Here is a 17,747-nt window from a genome sequence, read left to right on the forward strand (position 1 = left end):
TGCCATATCGCCCAGATCCTAGAGTCACAGGAACGAGTCAACCCCATGTCTCGCGCACCTGGTGATGAACCCAACATACAGGTAGCATCTACCCCAGAAACAGGAGCATCTGAAGCTGATGAACCAACTGACGACAGGGGGCCTCCACACCAAGAGCAAGACACTCAGGAAAGGCGCTATCCTGAAAGGATCAGGAAGCCGCCCCAAAGACTGAATTTATAAATGGACTATTTTCAGTTAATGTGCATGTTAAAAGTGTTAATTGTTAAATGAATGTTATGGTACTGTTAATCTAAAAGGGGAGGAATTGTAGTGTATGTACCTTTAAGGGGAGAACTACTTTTTACAGCTCCTGTATACTGTAGTACCGGCAGTGACCACATCTGTATATAAACCCTGAGTAGGGATCTGTACGTTTAGTTTTAGAGTAACTCTCATCCAGTAAACACCTGTTGATTGTTCCCTGCAGTCTCGTGTCTAGTTTTTGAAGGACACACAACATCAAAATACACGGATCTAACAATTTCTACTCTGACTGGCATGTGGCACTGGTAGCAATCCTGAGATTACTACCTTTGAGGTCCTATTTTTTAATTTACCTCCTAACTCCCTATATTCAGCTTTTAGGACCTCATCCCGTTTTTTACCAATATCATTGGTACCTATATGCACCACGACAACTGGTTGTTCACCCTCCCCCTCCAGAATGCCCTGCAGCCACCCCGAGACATCCTTGACCCTTGCACCAGGGAGGCAAAATACCATCCAGGAGCCTTATTTGCGGCCGCAGAAACGCCTATCTATTCCCCTTACAATAGAATCCCCTATCACTATAGCTCTCCCAGTCTTTTTCCTCCTGTCCTGTGCAGCAGAACCACCCATGGTGCCAGGAAGTTGGCTGCTGCTGCCTTCCCCCGATAAGCCGTCTCCCTCAACAATATCCAAAGTGGTATATCTGTTTGAGAGGGGGATGGCCACAGGGGACCCCTGCACTACCTGCCTGCACCTACTACTCTGCCTGGTGGTCACCCATTCCCTTCCTGCCTGTGCAGACTTTACCTGCGGGGTGACCAACTTCCTAAACATGCTATCTATGATGACCTCAGCATCGTGAATGATCCAGCATGTATCCATTCGCAGATCCAGCGCTGCAATGCAGTCTGTCAGTAGCTGCAGCTGGATACACTTCCCGCACACATGGTCGTCAGGGACACAGGAATTGTCCCTGATTTCCCATATAGCGCAGGAAGAGCATGTCACGGGGCTGAGCTGTCCTGCCATGACTTACCCTTTAATTAATTTAAATTCATTTAAATCAAATCAATACCACTAATTACACTACAATTAAATGATACACTCAAGGGCCCTTGGTTACTAGCACTCCCCAATACACAACAGGGACCTTAGAAACTATAACCACAAAAATTACGACCATCTACATTTTAAAACTATTAATCTTAACTGTCAAACTATAGAGTAGTATAAATACTCACCTGGCCGTACTCACCTAATCAGCTGCTTCCTCTTGCCCACGTCACTTTTTGAATCATGACGTGGCTCCGGAACGCCGCTGCCAGTCTGTGAGATTGGTAAGCCTTTTACCGCCACTCTCTGCTCCTCCCGACACTGGCCTCAATCAGCTCCCTCCCCTTGTGCCAACATCACTTTTGACTTCTGACATCACTCTTTGAAAATTTTGCCGGTGCTGAGTTGGTACTGCCACCGCCTCGCTGCTCCTCCCAGGTCCGCACTGCCATCACTGCTGCTGCTGTGGGGCCTACCTGCACCTCGGGCTCACTTTATACCGCCACTGCCGCCTCACCGCTCCTCCCAGGTCCGCACTGCCGCCGCTGCTGCCATAAATACTGTGGCTACAAGAGCAGGCCAGAGGCTAGGTATTCTGCTACGAGTGTCTCACCTCCTGACTCCCCAAAGCCTTTCTACCATCTACAAGGCACAAGTCAGGAGTGTGATGGAATATTCTCCACCTGTCTGGATGAGTGCAGCTCCAACAACACTCAAGACTGGGAGGCTGCGATTTTGCCGACCGAGGCGGGTCCGGGGCGGCCGGGGTTGGTGTCGCAGTCCCAGCCGCTGCCTACTGCAGCCCGCACTGTCCAGTGATTTTATGTTAATAGGGCTTGTTAAGCCTGACCTGTGAGGTTCCCGGCCAATTAAAACAGAAGCGGGTCTGATGACGTCATTTAATGGCGCGTGATCAGCTGGTTTCCTTAAAAGAGCCATGTCCAAATTGATTTTAACAGTTCTGCTGTCGGTGTTCTACAGCATTGAGGTGCTGCAAACCCTGATGAGCACTGCACAAAGGTGCACGGCTACACCCAGACTTCTTCCATATGCTTATGGAGGGTGTCACATCACACAGGGAGGTTCTCTTCCCTTCCCATGGGTGGAAGAGACCTCCCCAGGAGATCAACGCAGCCTGGTTGCAGATTTCACAGGAGGGCACAAGCAGGGATGTGGTCAGGACGACCAGGCTGCAGTGGTGCAAACCTTTCAATGATCTCAGTAGATCACGAAACATTACTGCAAAGCCACACTCAACTTCATCCTGCTGTGCCACTCACCACATCCACATCACTTTGCCTTCCCTACCTTACTCCTGCACATCCTTACTCACACCAACTTAACTTGCACCTCCACCCATCCTTCTCTATCTACATTATCACTTCCCCATCTCACTAGCCCCCTCGCACTCACCTTCATCCTACAGCAAGCATACCAACTAACAACACACAAGGTTAGGCATCTGAGAGGTTTAGCCAATGTACATGTGAAGTTTCTGGCAATGTGCTGTCAAACATTGAAACCTTTATTTTCAGCGCTTTGCATTTTTGGACAGATTTGTGCGGACCTTTGGAAGTGGCTTCGTGAGTTGCAATGGCGATGAGTGTGAAAGGAATGGCTTGGGCATTGTAGGGATGCTTTATGGTGTTGGTGTGGGATGGTGCCAACCTGGTGCATCATGTGGCATCCAGGGTGTAGAGCATCAAGTGAAGTAAATCTGGCTATGGTGAGGCCATCCCTGGCGTCCCAGGCAGCAATGTGGTCAGCTGCTGATGTCCTGTGTAGCATCAGTTGATTGCGGAGAAGGCTAGTGGTGTTGTTGCTGTTGCTACTGGTGTGCCCGGTGATGTTGGTGTTGGGGCTGATCTTGGTGGGATTCGGAGGACCAAAGTGAGATATTTTCAAGGGCAATGCTGCTGATGGAATAGATGGCAGGTGAGATTGACAGAAGCGATCTGTCAATGGTTAGAGAGGTTATTCCAATGAGGTAGCACTGGATAGAGAGTTGGCTCCAAACACTTGCAAGCAGCAGAAAGCTCAATGGCCCAGAAATTCGGGTCTCCACGGGTGAGTACGCGCGGAGTACTCACCCGTAAGCCCAATGGAACTGCTGGTTTCCTGCATGCACTGCGCATGCGCGGGAAAGTGGCACTTCCGATCCCCTGAATGAAGGGGTTCAGAGGTCAAACGCGTGCATGGGAGAGGCAGCGCGGGCACATTAAACTTGCGTTTTTTTTGCAGGTTTTCCCGGGAGGGTAAGCCTGCAGAAGTTAGACATGTAAAAAGCAGGCATAAGGCCTGCTTTTTACAAGGTAAGTGGCGAATTAATTAAAATTAAAACATTTTTTCCACAGGTTTATTATTTTTAAATACTTTAAAGCAAGGTAAGTTTATTTTTAGCCCTGTTAGAAAATAAAATGATTTTTTTCAAAAATTTAAATTATTGTTTAAAATAGTTATTTCATGTAATTTATAGTTTATTTAAAAAATGTGATGTTTTTTTAAATTTATTTTAAGATTTAATGCTGTTTTGGGGCTATAGTATTTATAAGTCTTGACAGCTCTTCCTGTCAATCTTATGAATGGAGCATTCCCTGCTCCGATTGGCTCCCTATGGCCCACGTGATCCCAGGGGACGCATCGAACTAACTGCGCCCCTGGGATATGCAAGCACTGCATGCCGGCAGCTGGAGCAGGCCCAGGATCGGAATTCCACGGGGGCCCACAGCACAACGGCCAGCGCGCAAGGTAAGTGCAGATTGGGGGCTTGCACCCACGGGAAGCCCCGACCCGAATTTCTGGGCCAATATGTCTTCCAAATGCTGTAACGAACAGTTTCTGAGCTTTGAAAATGAACAGCTGTAAAATGGGATCTTTTATACAACTTTGGTTGCTGTCAGGTCATGAGATAATTCAATGCTGAATCCACTCATGACATGCTGAGCTGATGTGTTTCCCGAGCAGCGGGTAACCTGTGGGGAACACGTAAAATTGAAATGTATGTTTAAAATAACACTTAATTGGATGATAACAATCCATTTAATGATGTCAATTGTCTCCCCCGCTGCTTGGTGTCGGGCCTGTTCAGTGCCGACAGACCTGACACCTGGGAGACTCGTGTGGAGTCGGGTTGACAGCAGGTTCCCTACCCGCTGTCAAACTTTGCTATTTTGACAGCTGACCCGCCTCCGAACCCGCCCTCTGAGCGCTGGCAAAATTCAGTCCGGTGTAATTGAGCACTTGCTTTAAGGGGATAGGCAGATTAGGAGTAAAACATTGCGCCTGCGCTTCAAACTCCAAACTACCGATGAACAAAGCTACAGGAGATCCGCCAATACTATTAAAAAGTAACTGGTGATTATTTATATCAGTTAAGATTGTCTGTAATATAAAGGCTTGACATTTGCAATATATATGTGGGACACTTACTCTGACGATCAGTGACCCTTGAATGATGGATGTATTGAGATTGGGCTCAGGGTTTTTTTTTTGCAGAGGTTGGCATAGTACAGCCATTAACAAATTTAACCAGGACCTTGGCAGAATAACTGTTTATGGATCTTAAACTGAATCAAAGAAATAAAAGACTTACATTTATATAGTGCCTTTCATGACCTCAGGATATCCCAAAGTGCTTTACAGCCAATTAAGTACTTTTTAAAAAAGTGTAGCCACTGTTGTGATGTAGGAAACACAGTAGCCAATTTGCACACAGCAAGCTCCCACAAACAGCAATGAGTTAATGACCAGATAATCTGTTTTAGTGGTGTTAATTGAGCGATAAATGTTGGCCAGGACACTGGGGATGACTCCCCTGCTCTTCTTCGAAATAGTGCCATGGGGTCTTTTACGTCCACCTGAGAGGGCAGATGGGTTCAAATATTCTTCTATTGAATGTGATAATGGATCACATGTATCTTTGTAGATGGGATTGTTATTATAGAAAAAAGAGGGTAGCAATTATTGAGACTGATTTATGTCTCCATTCAACTTGGTGAACTTCACTTACCAGGCACAAATCCCAGGAAAAAGAGATGGAAATTCAAGTATCAGGATTTCATGGGAATCTCCCAAGAAGAGAGCAGTTACACTCCAAGTAAACATTTTCCTGTTTGATCATCAGGTGAGTGCCCATTTGGAGGGCCGCCAGGAAGAAATCATTTGGCCTTGCCCCAGAGGATCTGAGAGAGACAGGCAGCAAGGCCAAGGAACCCAAGAACAAGAAATGGGAGCTTTTTATTGGGTCAGCAGGAGACTTCGTGGGGCTGGAGATCTTCAAGCTGCTGTTTGTAGGTATTACCATTACAGCAGTTAGATTTCCATCTCAGGTTTCAGGTGCCTGTGGTGTATTGGATCTAAGTTAATGACCTGATCCCACAAATGCGGATGGGTTCAGGTGGAGTGTACTTTGAGTGCACTCCACCTTACTAGCTTCAAGGTGGTGAGGGTGAGGAAAATTTGTGACCAACAAGTAGCAAATGTCTATTGTGATGCTTGAGATTTACTTCTTTATGTTCGAGAGGTTACCTCAGTGAGGTCCAGAGCAGTAGGCAGGTATGTTTTTGAGTAACACTATCCCGGCACCAGGGCTGAAGCTTGCTCTTTAAAGTAATAACTATCTTGGAACCTTCAACCCACATCAGCTGAGGTAGATTGACTTCATTGTCATTGCTGCTACTCAATATCCCCATCAGGCCGTTGTCAGCAATAACCGCTGGAACTCCAACATTTATGGGCTTACCTCTGGAAGGGAACAACATAAAGTCTCACTAAATGCAGACAGAGGTCTCATGATTTCCCTCGTAGCAGTATTTGAGATTACCAAATTTGGAATTCTTTCTGGATACAAAATACTTAATTCCAAGAGGATTGTACACACCTGGGAAACTGTCTCACTGAATATCACATCTGTTTTTTTCTGTTGGTCTGATGGGAGAATTAGATTGCTACACATTTCACTAACTTGCATTATGCACATTCTCCAGGGTTATTAAAATCAGTTTATGCTAACCTTAGGAGAGGAATTTAACTCCCTACAGCTTAATTTGATTCAAAATTATTAGGATCAACATCTTTCCTTGTGAGTCTTAAATCTGTTTCAGATGGTCCTAATCTATGTATCTAATCAACATTTACAGAGCTCAATAAAAACTATCTGCATAGAACAGCAGGCATCCTTAGATTTGGCTGAAAATATTGCATTTACTGGAGGAGAATGTAGGTCTAGTGCTTCCAAATGTCAAATGGACGCAATTCTTTATCCATATAACATTTGTCAGTCCTCCTGAGACTTAATCTTATCCAGCTGTTTCACAACCATGAGGATGTGCTGAGGGGCCTCCAAATAGTTTTGTTTATTTACCAGTAGATATCTCAAGGTAATGTTTGTGGGCTGACGAGTGAAGGCCCAGAGGCAAGTGGGAGGGCAAGGAGTGAGAAGGTGGCTTTGGACCAAAGCCCATCAGGGAGCAGAAGGCCTGGGAATGAGACGTAAGATACCTGGGGAGACAGCAATAGGTTACAGCTAAAGTAATCCTGGTGACAACATACCAGCAGGCAGAGTGCAAAGGAAATAGGCAGTAGGTCAGGTGTCAAGTTAAGTTAGGATTTATCTCTGTCAGTCTATGTTTCCTGGACAGGCACCTGAATAATTTTCCCCCTTTTTTTTCTTTCTGGATACTTTTTGTTTTTCACAGTATAAATACTGAACCATTCAGAAAACTAGAACATGAGGCTACACACACAAAACACGTATTATGTAGAAATTGATTTAACTTTGCAATCTCACTGGCTTAAATAAATTGAGACCATCCCCACTCATTACTTCGAATATTTTTGCACATTGTGTGATGTAGCAGGCTACAGCTGAAAACATTTTAAAATGGGCAGGTACCTTGCAAAATTACCCTGGTTGCGTACAGAAAGACTTGAAGAAATTGTAGTGGTGTACCAATGGACAACATGTTCCCCATAGTCTGAACTTTGATCCAGCAAGTGATGATTATTTCTGCATTTCAAGCTCTGCTTGCAAGAGACAGCATTGTCTGGAAAGAGCTTCATAGGCCCCAGAAGTGCTGTGCAAAGTCTTACTTCTGGCATTCTATATGGACTAGTTAGATTAATATGAAACATTGAGATATTGCTGCAGCAGCTCTTGTTCCTGGTGAAAACATGAAGATGTGGCTTAATATTAGATAGCTGAAGAGTAGAAAAGAGCTTGATGACTTACTTAAAGGAGGCTGCATAAAGCCCTCTCAACTACTTAACTACATCAGAACGGTTAGCATGGCTTCTAAAAACATTATAAATATCTGCAAATCTGAGATTTAATTTCTTTTTGCTTCAAGATACTTTCATATATTGTACCCTAACCCCAATCTGAAATTCTTAAACCATCAAGTTCCAATCAAAAACTGATTTCCAAATTTATGAAGCTTTATGGGGGGATTTTAACCCCAACACTTATTAAGGCCCCCCATAAAAAATTAGGGGGCCTCCCAATAATGTGACTGAATGGCTCAGCAGCACTCAAACTACAGAGTGCCCATCTGGTGACACCCTCCCCTATACCATCATTGCCACCTTTGAAGAGTTAACAGCTGAAATGTTCACCTATCTTTCTTCCAGATGCTGAAGGGCCTGCAGAGTATTTCCAGCATTTTCTATTTTGATTTCAGATTTCCAGCATAGAATCATAGAATGGTTACAGCACAGAAGGAAGCCATTCAGCCCATCGAGCTTGTGCCGGCTCTCTGCAAGAGCTCTTCAGCTAGTCCCACTCCCCGGCCCTTTCCCCATAACCCGCAAATTTATTTAACTTCAAGTACTTATCCAATTCCCTTTTGAAAGCCACGATTGAATCTGCCTCCACCACCCTCTCAGGCAGTGCATTCCACTCACAGTTGCATTTGCAGTTCGTTTTTTCTTTTTACCTCACTTCCTTCAGCCGTGATTTCAGAAAAGTTGCACAGCTGAGACTTTAGAGAAATTGATTTTGACGACAGAGTAAAATGAGAGGGGATGGAGTAGATAAAGGTGGACTTTTAAAAAATGAGTAATTTAAATAGTGCTTGGAGAGAATCCTTTGTACTGGACAGAGAAGAAGGGATTGTTAAAGCATGATTGACAGTAAAATGATAATTTAAACATTTTATGTAAATACTATTCGAAGATAATTCACAGTGTATCCTCCAAAATTTGTACATTTTTACACTCAGTAGCTTTTACTTTAAAAAGTGTTTCTGTGCAAAAAATATCAAATCCCAAAGTTTTGAACATTGGGGTAACAGGAAAACAATATAAAAGTTAGGAAATTCTGTTGCCTCCAATTTATGTAGTAAAACTTGCACTTTACTTCCCACTGACCTGCAGCTAAGACTGTTTGGAATATTGGAAATAGTCCAGTCCTGCTTTTACCTTTTCTCAGTTGTTGCCATTGCTTTTGATCTGCCTGCAGCCCAAATGTTCAATATCCAACTGCTTTATTTGGGATATTTCAAATGCTAGTGATTTAGTACAAGGTTAAAAATTCAGCATCACTTAATTAAGTTTTAGTAATAAACTAACCACTAAAACAGTCTAACACCCCAAACATATGGGGTGATTTTATCAATGGGGACTTAATGGAGGCGGGAAAGCTGCTTGTCGGGTTTTAGTCCCGCCTCCATCGACGTCCGGCCAACGCACACTATTTTCCCTTGATTGACCTTGTTAAGCCTGCCCAGGGGGCTTAGCAGGCCAATTAAGGGAAAGCCAGTGACAGAGAACAGATGAATTGTCATTGCTTTGAGAAGCTGTCAAACACTGACAATCTCTGTTCTTTGGTGAGTCCTTGTACTCAAGACTCACCAAACCTCTTTCCTGAGCAGAAATCAGATGGCTGTTGCATTGGAGAATGCAGCAGCCATTCTGTCATCTCTGCCATGGAGATGAGGCAGCTCGGCAGCCTAAAGGGATGAAGCCTGGAGGAAGAAGCAAAGGTAAGTAATCTTATTAAAACACTTTAGACTCACCTCTCCACACTTGCACTCATCACTCAACTGCACACCGGACATTTCGGCCCCTCTGACCCCCGTAGACCCACAGCTCGCCTCGCTGACCCTGGTGAGGTTCAGAGCTGTCGGGAAGCCCACACTTTAAGGCTCAAAATAGGGATTAGCCAACAAACTGCCTGTTAACTACCTGTTAACAGGCAGTTAATTGGCACTAATCCCCTTCCTGCCTCAAGGAGACGGGACCCGGCGCAGGTCGGGTACCCGCCTCCTGGGAAGATGGCACGGAGGCGGGTTGGGGGTGGGATAGGTACCTGTTCCCAGGTTCTGCCATTTTCCCGGCAGTCCCGCCTCCATACCCGCCTCCCCAGGGCTGGGAAAATCACCCCCAGACTGTTAGTTAACATTGCAGTAGAATCACAGCAAGTTATCTATTAAAAATAGTGCAGAATTCTTCATTGCAATCATAATACAGGCTGACACCTTTCAAACCTTCAATCCAAAATTGTCTGGGGGTTGAAAATCATGAGATTTGCAACAGCCGTGTATAAATGAATGGGACACATTTCCTATAGATTTCAGCGGGGTAGTGTGCTACATCTAAGCATATCAATTAACACAAAACAAAACTGCTCGGAATTTAGTTTGAGATATCCTGAATGTGGTATTTGAGAATTAAAATATAAAAGAGCTACAGTAAAGAACATGAGCGGTTACCAGCCATCAGTCAGTTGATGTTTATGCTCAAGTAAGAATACCTGCTGGTGCCAAAAACTGCACATTTTTCTGTTTTTAAGATTAAAGACTTCTTTATTTATTTCTTCTTTAAATTTATATAAAATTATTGGTGTGGTTCTCTACTTGTATTAAACTACTATTTTGCTTCTAAATATGTCAGACTCTTTTGTTGTAAGTTAACTAAATATATTTCAAAGATTTTCATTGTCAGAAGTCAAACACTCCACTTCCTGGTAATCTTTGCAGCATGATTAGCCTTTTATGTGAAAATATCTGATATCATTTCCAAACCAAATGCCATTCAGTTGTCAGCATTCTTTTTATAATAAACACAGTATATTTTTGGTTAATACTAATACTTTCTTTATTAACAAATTATTTTCTATTTCAGCAAACCTTTTTACATCACCTTTAAAGATTTTGTCCTGAGCTATCAGTTTCATTTGCAGTAGTGATTTTGGTGATCATTGCTGATACATACAAGGTTGGGAAAGATTTTATTGACAATACTGTACATAGAAACATAATTTTCTTGTCACAATTTACACTCGGCTAAACTACCAATGGTCTGCAATAAAGCTGCAGGCTTTAACAGCTAGAATGTACTAAATGACTCCCCAGCTTTGTTGTGCTGTGAGCATATATGGTTAGGTCTGGAGGAGCAGGAATGAGACATTATGCAAGAAAGCTTAAAGCTTATAAGTCAAGTAAATCAACTAAAGACTTACCTTTGAAGTATATGACATTGCATGGCTGTACTGTAAACTCAATGTCCAAATGGGGAGAAACAAAAACAAAAATGTCAGCCATGTAAATCATACAGAGGAATTATCAGAGAAGACATTAAAGCTTCAGTATTAAATACAAGTAAGATTTAGAAATGGCTTCATCGTGCATCTGGAATTAATTCAAACTGGTTGCAGCTAACAGTTGAACAGATAGAACGTAAAAAATATACACTGAAAAACTTTTGTTTCACTCAGTGCACAACTCAGTTGAATGGAAATATTAATTTAGATTATGCTCTGGCAAACCTCAAAGTAAACACAATTACAATGTATTCACTTATTATGGGAAAACTACATTTAAAGATGCTAGCTTTATAAAATACTTAATGGAGCTGTACAAGAAGGTGTGTGGCAGTTATAGTGTCCGTACACCTTAATACCTGGCTTTGTCTCCAATCAAAATAAATACACAATGAACTCCATGAAGACAGCCACAGACCTTCCTGATCACAATTCGCTAGGATGTTTAAAAGTTAAACTTATCTCATCTGCTATTTCATTCCGTCTAACATTTGCAAATCATATTAGACAATTATTACATCAGAGATATACAGCACAAAGCTACAGATTCACAAGACACCATTTACAAGTTTATAGTTGGGTAAATACCAGGCAGCAAGCTGCTGAACTGTGCTGACGGTTAATGAAGACAATAGTCACAGTGTCCCATTTTGTTTTGTTTCATCCTACAGCGAGAAATTAAATGTACATATAAGACTTTAGGTTAATGCCCTTACACACATTTACAGACTATTCACAAGACATGGAAACATTACATGAAAATACTGTGTAAAAAGGCTGATTGTTATGGGTAGTTTGCAGACCCTACACATTTCTACCACACAATAAACTACTCAGATTATCTGTGTAATTGATTTTCCTATGGAAGGGTTGCTTTACTTCTTTTTGCTGAAGAAAGATGCAGCCAATCAAATTCCGTGTACGTTACTGCAGGAGCAGAGTCCAGTTTCTTTCCATGTTATTTAATTCCATGATTATCACTGCATAGTTCCCTGTTTGAATTATTGCAGTACTTTTTATTACTTTTCTAATGTTCTCTCCTGTACATAGGCAGGTCAGTAAGGAGCAAATAGAACTGGAGTGTGTGCTGCCCGCATAGGTCCAGGAGCTGGTCGAAGGAGGGCTGGAGGCAGGGCTGCTGTTTGGAATAGAGCGGCTGCCGGGCCGGAGCGCAAAGCAAATGGTGAATTCACTGCAGCAGCAGCAGCCGCAGCCGCAGCGAATGGGTTTGGTAAAAGCCGAGCAGCCAGTGGCTTAGTAAGTTCCTTCTGAAAGGCCAGTTTCACCTGGAAAAGACAACACTGCAGTGAAGTATGTTTGAACAAAGATTTCAAGGGTTTTCTTGCATATAAAGCACTGGCATCATATACTATGCTAAATCATTAACCTGACCTTTGATAATCCAGAAATATTTTCATTTTGATACATTTTTAAATTTATGTCTGCAATGAAAATATTGCTTTAAGAAAAAAGAATGAAGCCATATAACGTGCTTTATTTATTCATAATACAGCCGATTACGGAACAGCCTTTTCTTATCTACCCCAAGCATACAGATGGATGTTACATGTTAAAAAAAAGCAAAATCTAATATGACCAATAGAGCATTCATATTGAAATTGAATTCCCGAAGGATGTCCAGCTACATTAGGGAGCAACCCTGAATATAGACTTCAAGCCTCATTAGTTATATGATAGACATCTGCTTTTATCATGGTGTAAGGACCTATACAGGGCAATTTGCAACATGCCAGCTACCTTGATACTTTGGATATCCTAATCTAATGCCATGCACCAGGTTTGTTCATTGCCAACTCCTTAATATAGGCCTTCATGTGAGGGATTCGGCAAAGAGACATGCTACCGAGAAACTGCCTCCCCCTTGAGAATATTAAATGATTTCTCCCTTTACCACAAGTCCACCTCATAGCCTGGTCCTGGATCTTGCATCTGGGCCAAAGGGAGCCCTTCTGTTGAATGCTAGGAGTTATGAATCAAGGAGAACTGTTTGGAAACATGACTTGTGTGCTGCAAGCTTAACCTGTTTCAGAATTTGATGTTATTGCAGAAAGATGAGAAAGCCCAAAGGGATGTTCGCCTCTTCTCAGCACTGTCTCAAAGGACAGTGTGCAGGATGAATTTGGCATTCGCCAAGAGGCACAGGTATCAATATGAATCAACAGTTGGGATGGATGTTCCCTAGGTCTTCCAATCAATTCCTTTTAGTTCCCCTCGAGACATTCAAAACCATAATACCATACTTGGGGACACTCATCATCCTATCACTTTGCTCAAAATGGTGAGTAGAGCTCAATGGATCCCCAGGTGAATCTGCCAACATCACAATATCATCTACGAAAAAAAGCACTGTAGTTCTTTCAGAAATGCCTAGAACAGACAATCCTTTATGACGTTATCCAGCACAATATTGATGAAGACATAAAATTGGGTGGGCGACAATGGAGAATCTTGCCTCGCTCCTATTTCAATAGAGATAGGTTCAGTAACTCCTGCGTCTACACTGACCTTGGAGCAGGAGTACACATCCCGGATAAAATCTAGAATTTGGCTCTGTACTCCCATAGCTTCTAGTTTGAACATGAGAACCAAATAAGGCACTATGCCAGAAAAATCCTACTGATGCCCTCATATGATCATCAGTATGTGTTTTACTAGCAGTGGTGTGAAAAATCAACTGCTATAGATCACCTTTTATTACTAGTTATTGCAATATGACCACATGCATCTCCCTGCCTGCCTTGAGCAACCTCTGAGCATGCGATAATAATTATCCAGTTAAGAATTTTTGGCATAGTTTTCTGAGCTTACCGCATTTATGCATGCGCTTACCGCAAGTGCATTGGTACCCCTTTGGAGCTTGTTGTATGGACTGTATTTGGGTTTAGGAGGTTTTCCTGCAGCTCTGTCCTTGTGTCTTCTGCTGCTTATATGCTGTGTTGAAATAAACAGTAAAAGACAGCAAATAAGGTCTCGAAATGTAAAACAAAGATATATGGCTTTGATGGCACAGAAAAACACAAACTTTGTAGCCTTTAGAAGATTTTTCTGTTATGTTCTTAAGACTAACCTGTTTGAGTTGTGTTTCCGAATTGACATGCACGTCACAGATTTCACAGTGAAAGGTTTTATTCTGCAGGCCGGTAGTAACTCCTTTGTTGGTGGGTGTTTTGCCTTTGACGCCCGGTCTGGGGAATGCCTTAATTGGACCACCACCATTTCGAGCTTCCAGCATAGTTTTGTGCTTAGATCCTGTTGAGGAAAATTATAAAACATCACTAAAACAGAATCTAATTGTAAAGATATGAACTGAATTATAGGCTGGAATGATATTGCTCCTAATGAAGGGATTAACCTATTTAAAAGAAGTTTGGGCTAATTTATGACTTGATATTAGACAGTCAGACAGCAGAGCAAGAGTCATGGAGCCAAGGTTGGTGGCAGACAGCTGGGAATCATTGGTTTACATATGGTAGCATCACTGATAATGGCCAAGAAACGTGTGCTGCGCAGACCAATTTCTAGGCCAACATAGGTGAGTTATAGGAGGGGGCCTATGTTGAAAGCTTGGACCATGCTGGAAGTGATAATATGGGTACAGATGGAGAAAACAGCACAGGAGATGTGCTGGTTACAGTGTGTTAGGAAGCAAGAGGAGAGATGGTGGAGGAGGATGGGTGGCTGCATTGTAGCCTGCAGAGAGACAGAAAAGGAAAGAGGGATAACAGCCTCTGGTAGCAGTCACATAGGATAATACTGTTGACTTTGACTACGATTTTGGTGCTATGGCCAGGATTCAAGCAAGGAGTGGTGGACTTGTAGTTGAATGGCAAAAAAGTGTTCAAGATCCTCAGAAACAAAGAGGGGTCAGAAATGGTGCAATTGCTTGGGAGGATGGAGGAATCAACGGTGAGATTTTCGAGGAGAAGGGTGATGACAGCACTTTTGAAAGCAAGAGGAACATTGCCCAAGAAAAGAGAAGAATTAATGATGTCCATGACCACTGGGCCAAGGAGGGTTACTTGACTGGTCATGAGCTGGATCAGGAGTGGATCGGAGGAATAGGTGGGTGGTAGCTCTCATGAAGGAGATGAGTTTGATGAGGCATAGAAGATAGAAAAGAAACTATAGAGTATTCTGGCATCGGGCTTGAAGTAGCAGTAACCCTGCAAGGAGTCAGGGGTGTGGGAGGCAGTGGGCCAGCAGGATACTGAGCCATTTTTGGAGATGAATAAATACACAAGTTCCTTGCATTTGGAGTCAGAAGTGAGGATGGAACGGGCAAGGTCAAAAGGGGAAGTTTTTTGTGGAAAATGTGTCCTTATCCTCCTGGTTAATCTTGGAACAGTAAGAGGGTTTTTTGGTAGGTAGAACGAGGAGAGGTAATAAAATGGTACAATCCTAAAGGGGGTGCATGAACAGAGGGATCTGGGGGTATATGTGCACAAATCATTGAAGGTGGCAGGGCAGGTTGAGAAACCAGATAAAAAAGCTTACAGGATCCTGGGCTTCATAAATAGAGGCACAGAGTACAAAAGCAAGGAAGTTATGATGAACATTTTTAAAACACTGGTTTGGCCTCAACTGGAGTATTGTGTCCAATTCTGGGCACTGCACTTTAGGAAGGATGTGAAGGCCTTAGAGAGGGTGCAGAAAATATTTACAAGAAGGGTTCCAGGGATGAGGGACTTCAGTTACGTGGATGGACTAGAGAAGCTGGGGTTGTTCTCCTTAGAGCAGAGAAGGTTGAGAGGAGATTTGATAGAGGTGTTCAAAATCATGAGGGGTCCAGACAGAGTAGATAGAGAGAAACTGTTCCAATTGGCGGATGGGTCGAGAACCAGAGAACACAGATTCAAGGTGATTGGCAAAAGAACCAGAGGCGACATGAGGAAAAACTTTTTTACGCAGCGAGTGGTTAGGATCTGGAATGCACTGCCTGAAAGGGTGGTGGAGGCAGACTCAATCATGGCTTTCGAAAGGGAATTGGATAAGTACCTGAAGGAAAAAAATTTGCAGGGCTACGGGGACAAGGTGGTGGAATGGGACTAGCTGAAGTGCTCTTGCAGAGAGCCGGCACAGGCTCGACGGGCCAAATGGCCTCCTTCTGTGCTGTAACCATTCTATGATTCTATGATTTGCTAACTGAGTAGGAAAGGTCAAATATGGTGGTGGACAACCAGGCCAGTCACGCTTAATTAAGTCTGCAATCCTCAGATTAATACAAGCACCTATGTTTGTGAAGTGGTTAATTTAAAACACAATGCAGAAAGATTTTCTCTGCTCTCTACTTGTAGTGAAATCATAAACTTGTTCTTTATACACACACTTATGATTTTTCTACAATAATGAATAACATTGCCCTAGGATTCTCAAGGTTTGATCTGTTCTTTCCCAATGAAATGAGGTGGGCGTTCATTAAGAAGGGTGCCAAGAAGAAGTAGGCCTTAGTCCTTGCACCCAGCCCCCCTCAGATTAGTGGAGCTGAGAGGGAAAACAACAAGGCCATGGACAACCCAAAAAGGTTTTTTTTATTTGCATGTCCCCCATTAGATCTTTTGGAGACACCCTGACTGCTGTTATTGGATAGCTACAAGAGTAAATCTGTCCCCATTATTTGTGAAACAGGAGTAAAACCTTTCCTTGGGGGAGGGCCGTTGAATGTAGTGGAGAAGTACAATGTATTCAAATCCCTGTATCAGAATGTGAGTTTGTTTCCAAAAGATATACTTCAGGTTAAAACAAGATATGAGCTACTTTCTGTGAGCCACAGCATTATCATAAGGAAGGAGATTGAAAAATTCAATATGAACCACAAATGCTTTAATGCAGATTTGAAACTGCTACAAAGAATAAGATTTTTCCTTCTATAATGAATCACTCTTCAAACACCATTAATGTATTAGCAAATAGCTGATGATTCATGATATTATTGAAATGCATGACATGGTAAGAGCTCTCACTGGCGATTAAACCATCTCTTTACCATATCATGGAATCTTTTGCACTTTTCTTATTTTTGAAATGGAAAGAAATGATTAATTACAATGCTATTCACTGCAGTTTGTTGCATAAACAGCTGAAGAACTTGTTACAATGCCAAATCAAAATGAATACTGTTAAAATTAGGCAATTTAATTTAAAGTGGTTGATATAATTGATCAGCTGGTTCATTATATATGTCCAGTTCCAAGATCCAATTTTAAGTTAATCTCAGCCCCTTTCAATTCTATTCCTGGACTGGAGCCCAGCATTTCCCAGTCCTAGTCAGTGTTTTAACTCTATACCAACACCATCGTCACCTTTAACACTGCTACAACTGGGAACAGACTGGAAGGACTTTTTCAATGGTTTGGATACTCCCACGAGTTTTAATTATTTAATTAGAAACCTGTGTCTTATGTTGACAGCAACAATTTATGGTTGCTGCAGTCTCAGAGGGACCCTGTTGATTCACTGGATCTGATAGGTTCAGTAAGGGCCAGCTCTCTCTGTGTGGGCATGTAGTTATAAAAGAACTTGCATTTATATCACTCCTTTCACATCCCCAGGACTTCACTGCTTTTGAAATGTAGTCATTGATGTTTTGTAGGCAAACACACCAGCCAATTTGCACACAGCAAGGTCCCATAAACAGCAATGAGATCATTTGTTGGCTGAGGGATGAGTATTGGCCAGGATACCGGGAGTACTCCCCTGCCATTGGATCTTTTACATTCATCCTGAAGGATAGCACCTCCAACAGTGAAGCGCTTTCTCAGTACTGCACTGAAGCGTCAGCCTAGATTTTGGGCTCAAGCCCCTGATCTGGGATTTCAGCCCATGACCACCTGACTCAGAGTTGAGAATGCTGCCCAATTGAGCCAAGCCAAGTGGAGTGGAGCAC

General features: G+C 42.7%; 1 protein-coding gene across 3 annotated transcripts in view; it reads right to left on the minus strand.

The window, feature by feature from the left end:
• Positions 1-10,515: 10,515 nt before the first annotated feature.
• LOC147117492 (zinc finger protein 385D-like) overlaps positions 10,516-17,747 on the minus strand; it is an 885,325-nt gene continuing 878,093 nt past the window's right edge. Inside the window, exons 6-9 of one of the 3 annotated variants that reach the window (XR_015078456.1) lie at positions 13,932-14,113; positions 13,673-13,795; positions 11,723-12,129; positions 10,516-11,508 (exon numbers count right to left, since the gene is read on the minus strand). Coding sequence is in view for 2 of the 3 variants with exons in the window: in XM_085988517.1 (XP_085844643.1) it covers positions 11,899-12,129; positions 13,673-13,795; positions 13,932-14,113 (536 nt within the window). In the remaining variant the exon portion in view is untranslated. Of the gene's footprint in view, positions 12,130-13,672; positions 13,796-13,931; positions 14,114-17,747 lie in introns of all 3 variants that reach the window. The other 2 variants (XM_085988518.1, XM_085988517.1) reach the window with 2 other exon arrangements.

The sequence above is a fragment of the Somniosus microcephalus genome, chromosome 5 (genome assembly GCF_052327205.1).
Source record: "Somniosus microcephalus isolate GS21.2 chromosome 5, FLI_Smic_1.0, whole genome shotgun sequence".
In the NCBI taxonomy this organism is placed as follows: Eukaryota; Metazoa; Chordata; class Chondrichthyes; order Squaliformes; family Somniosidae; genus Somniosus; species Somniosus microcephalus.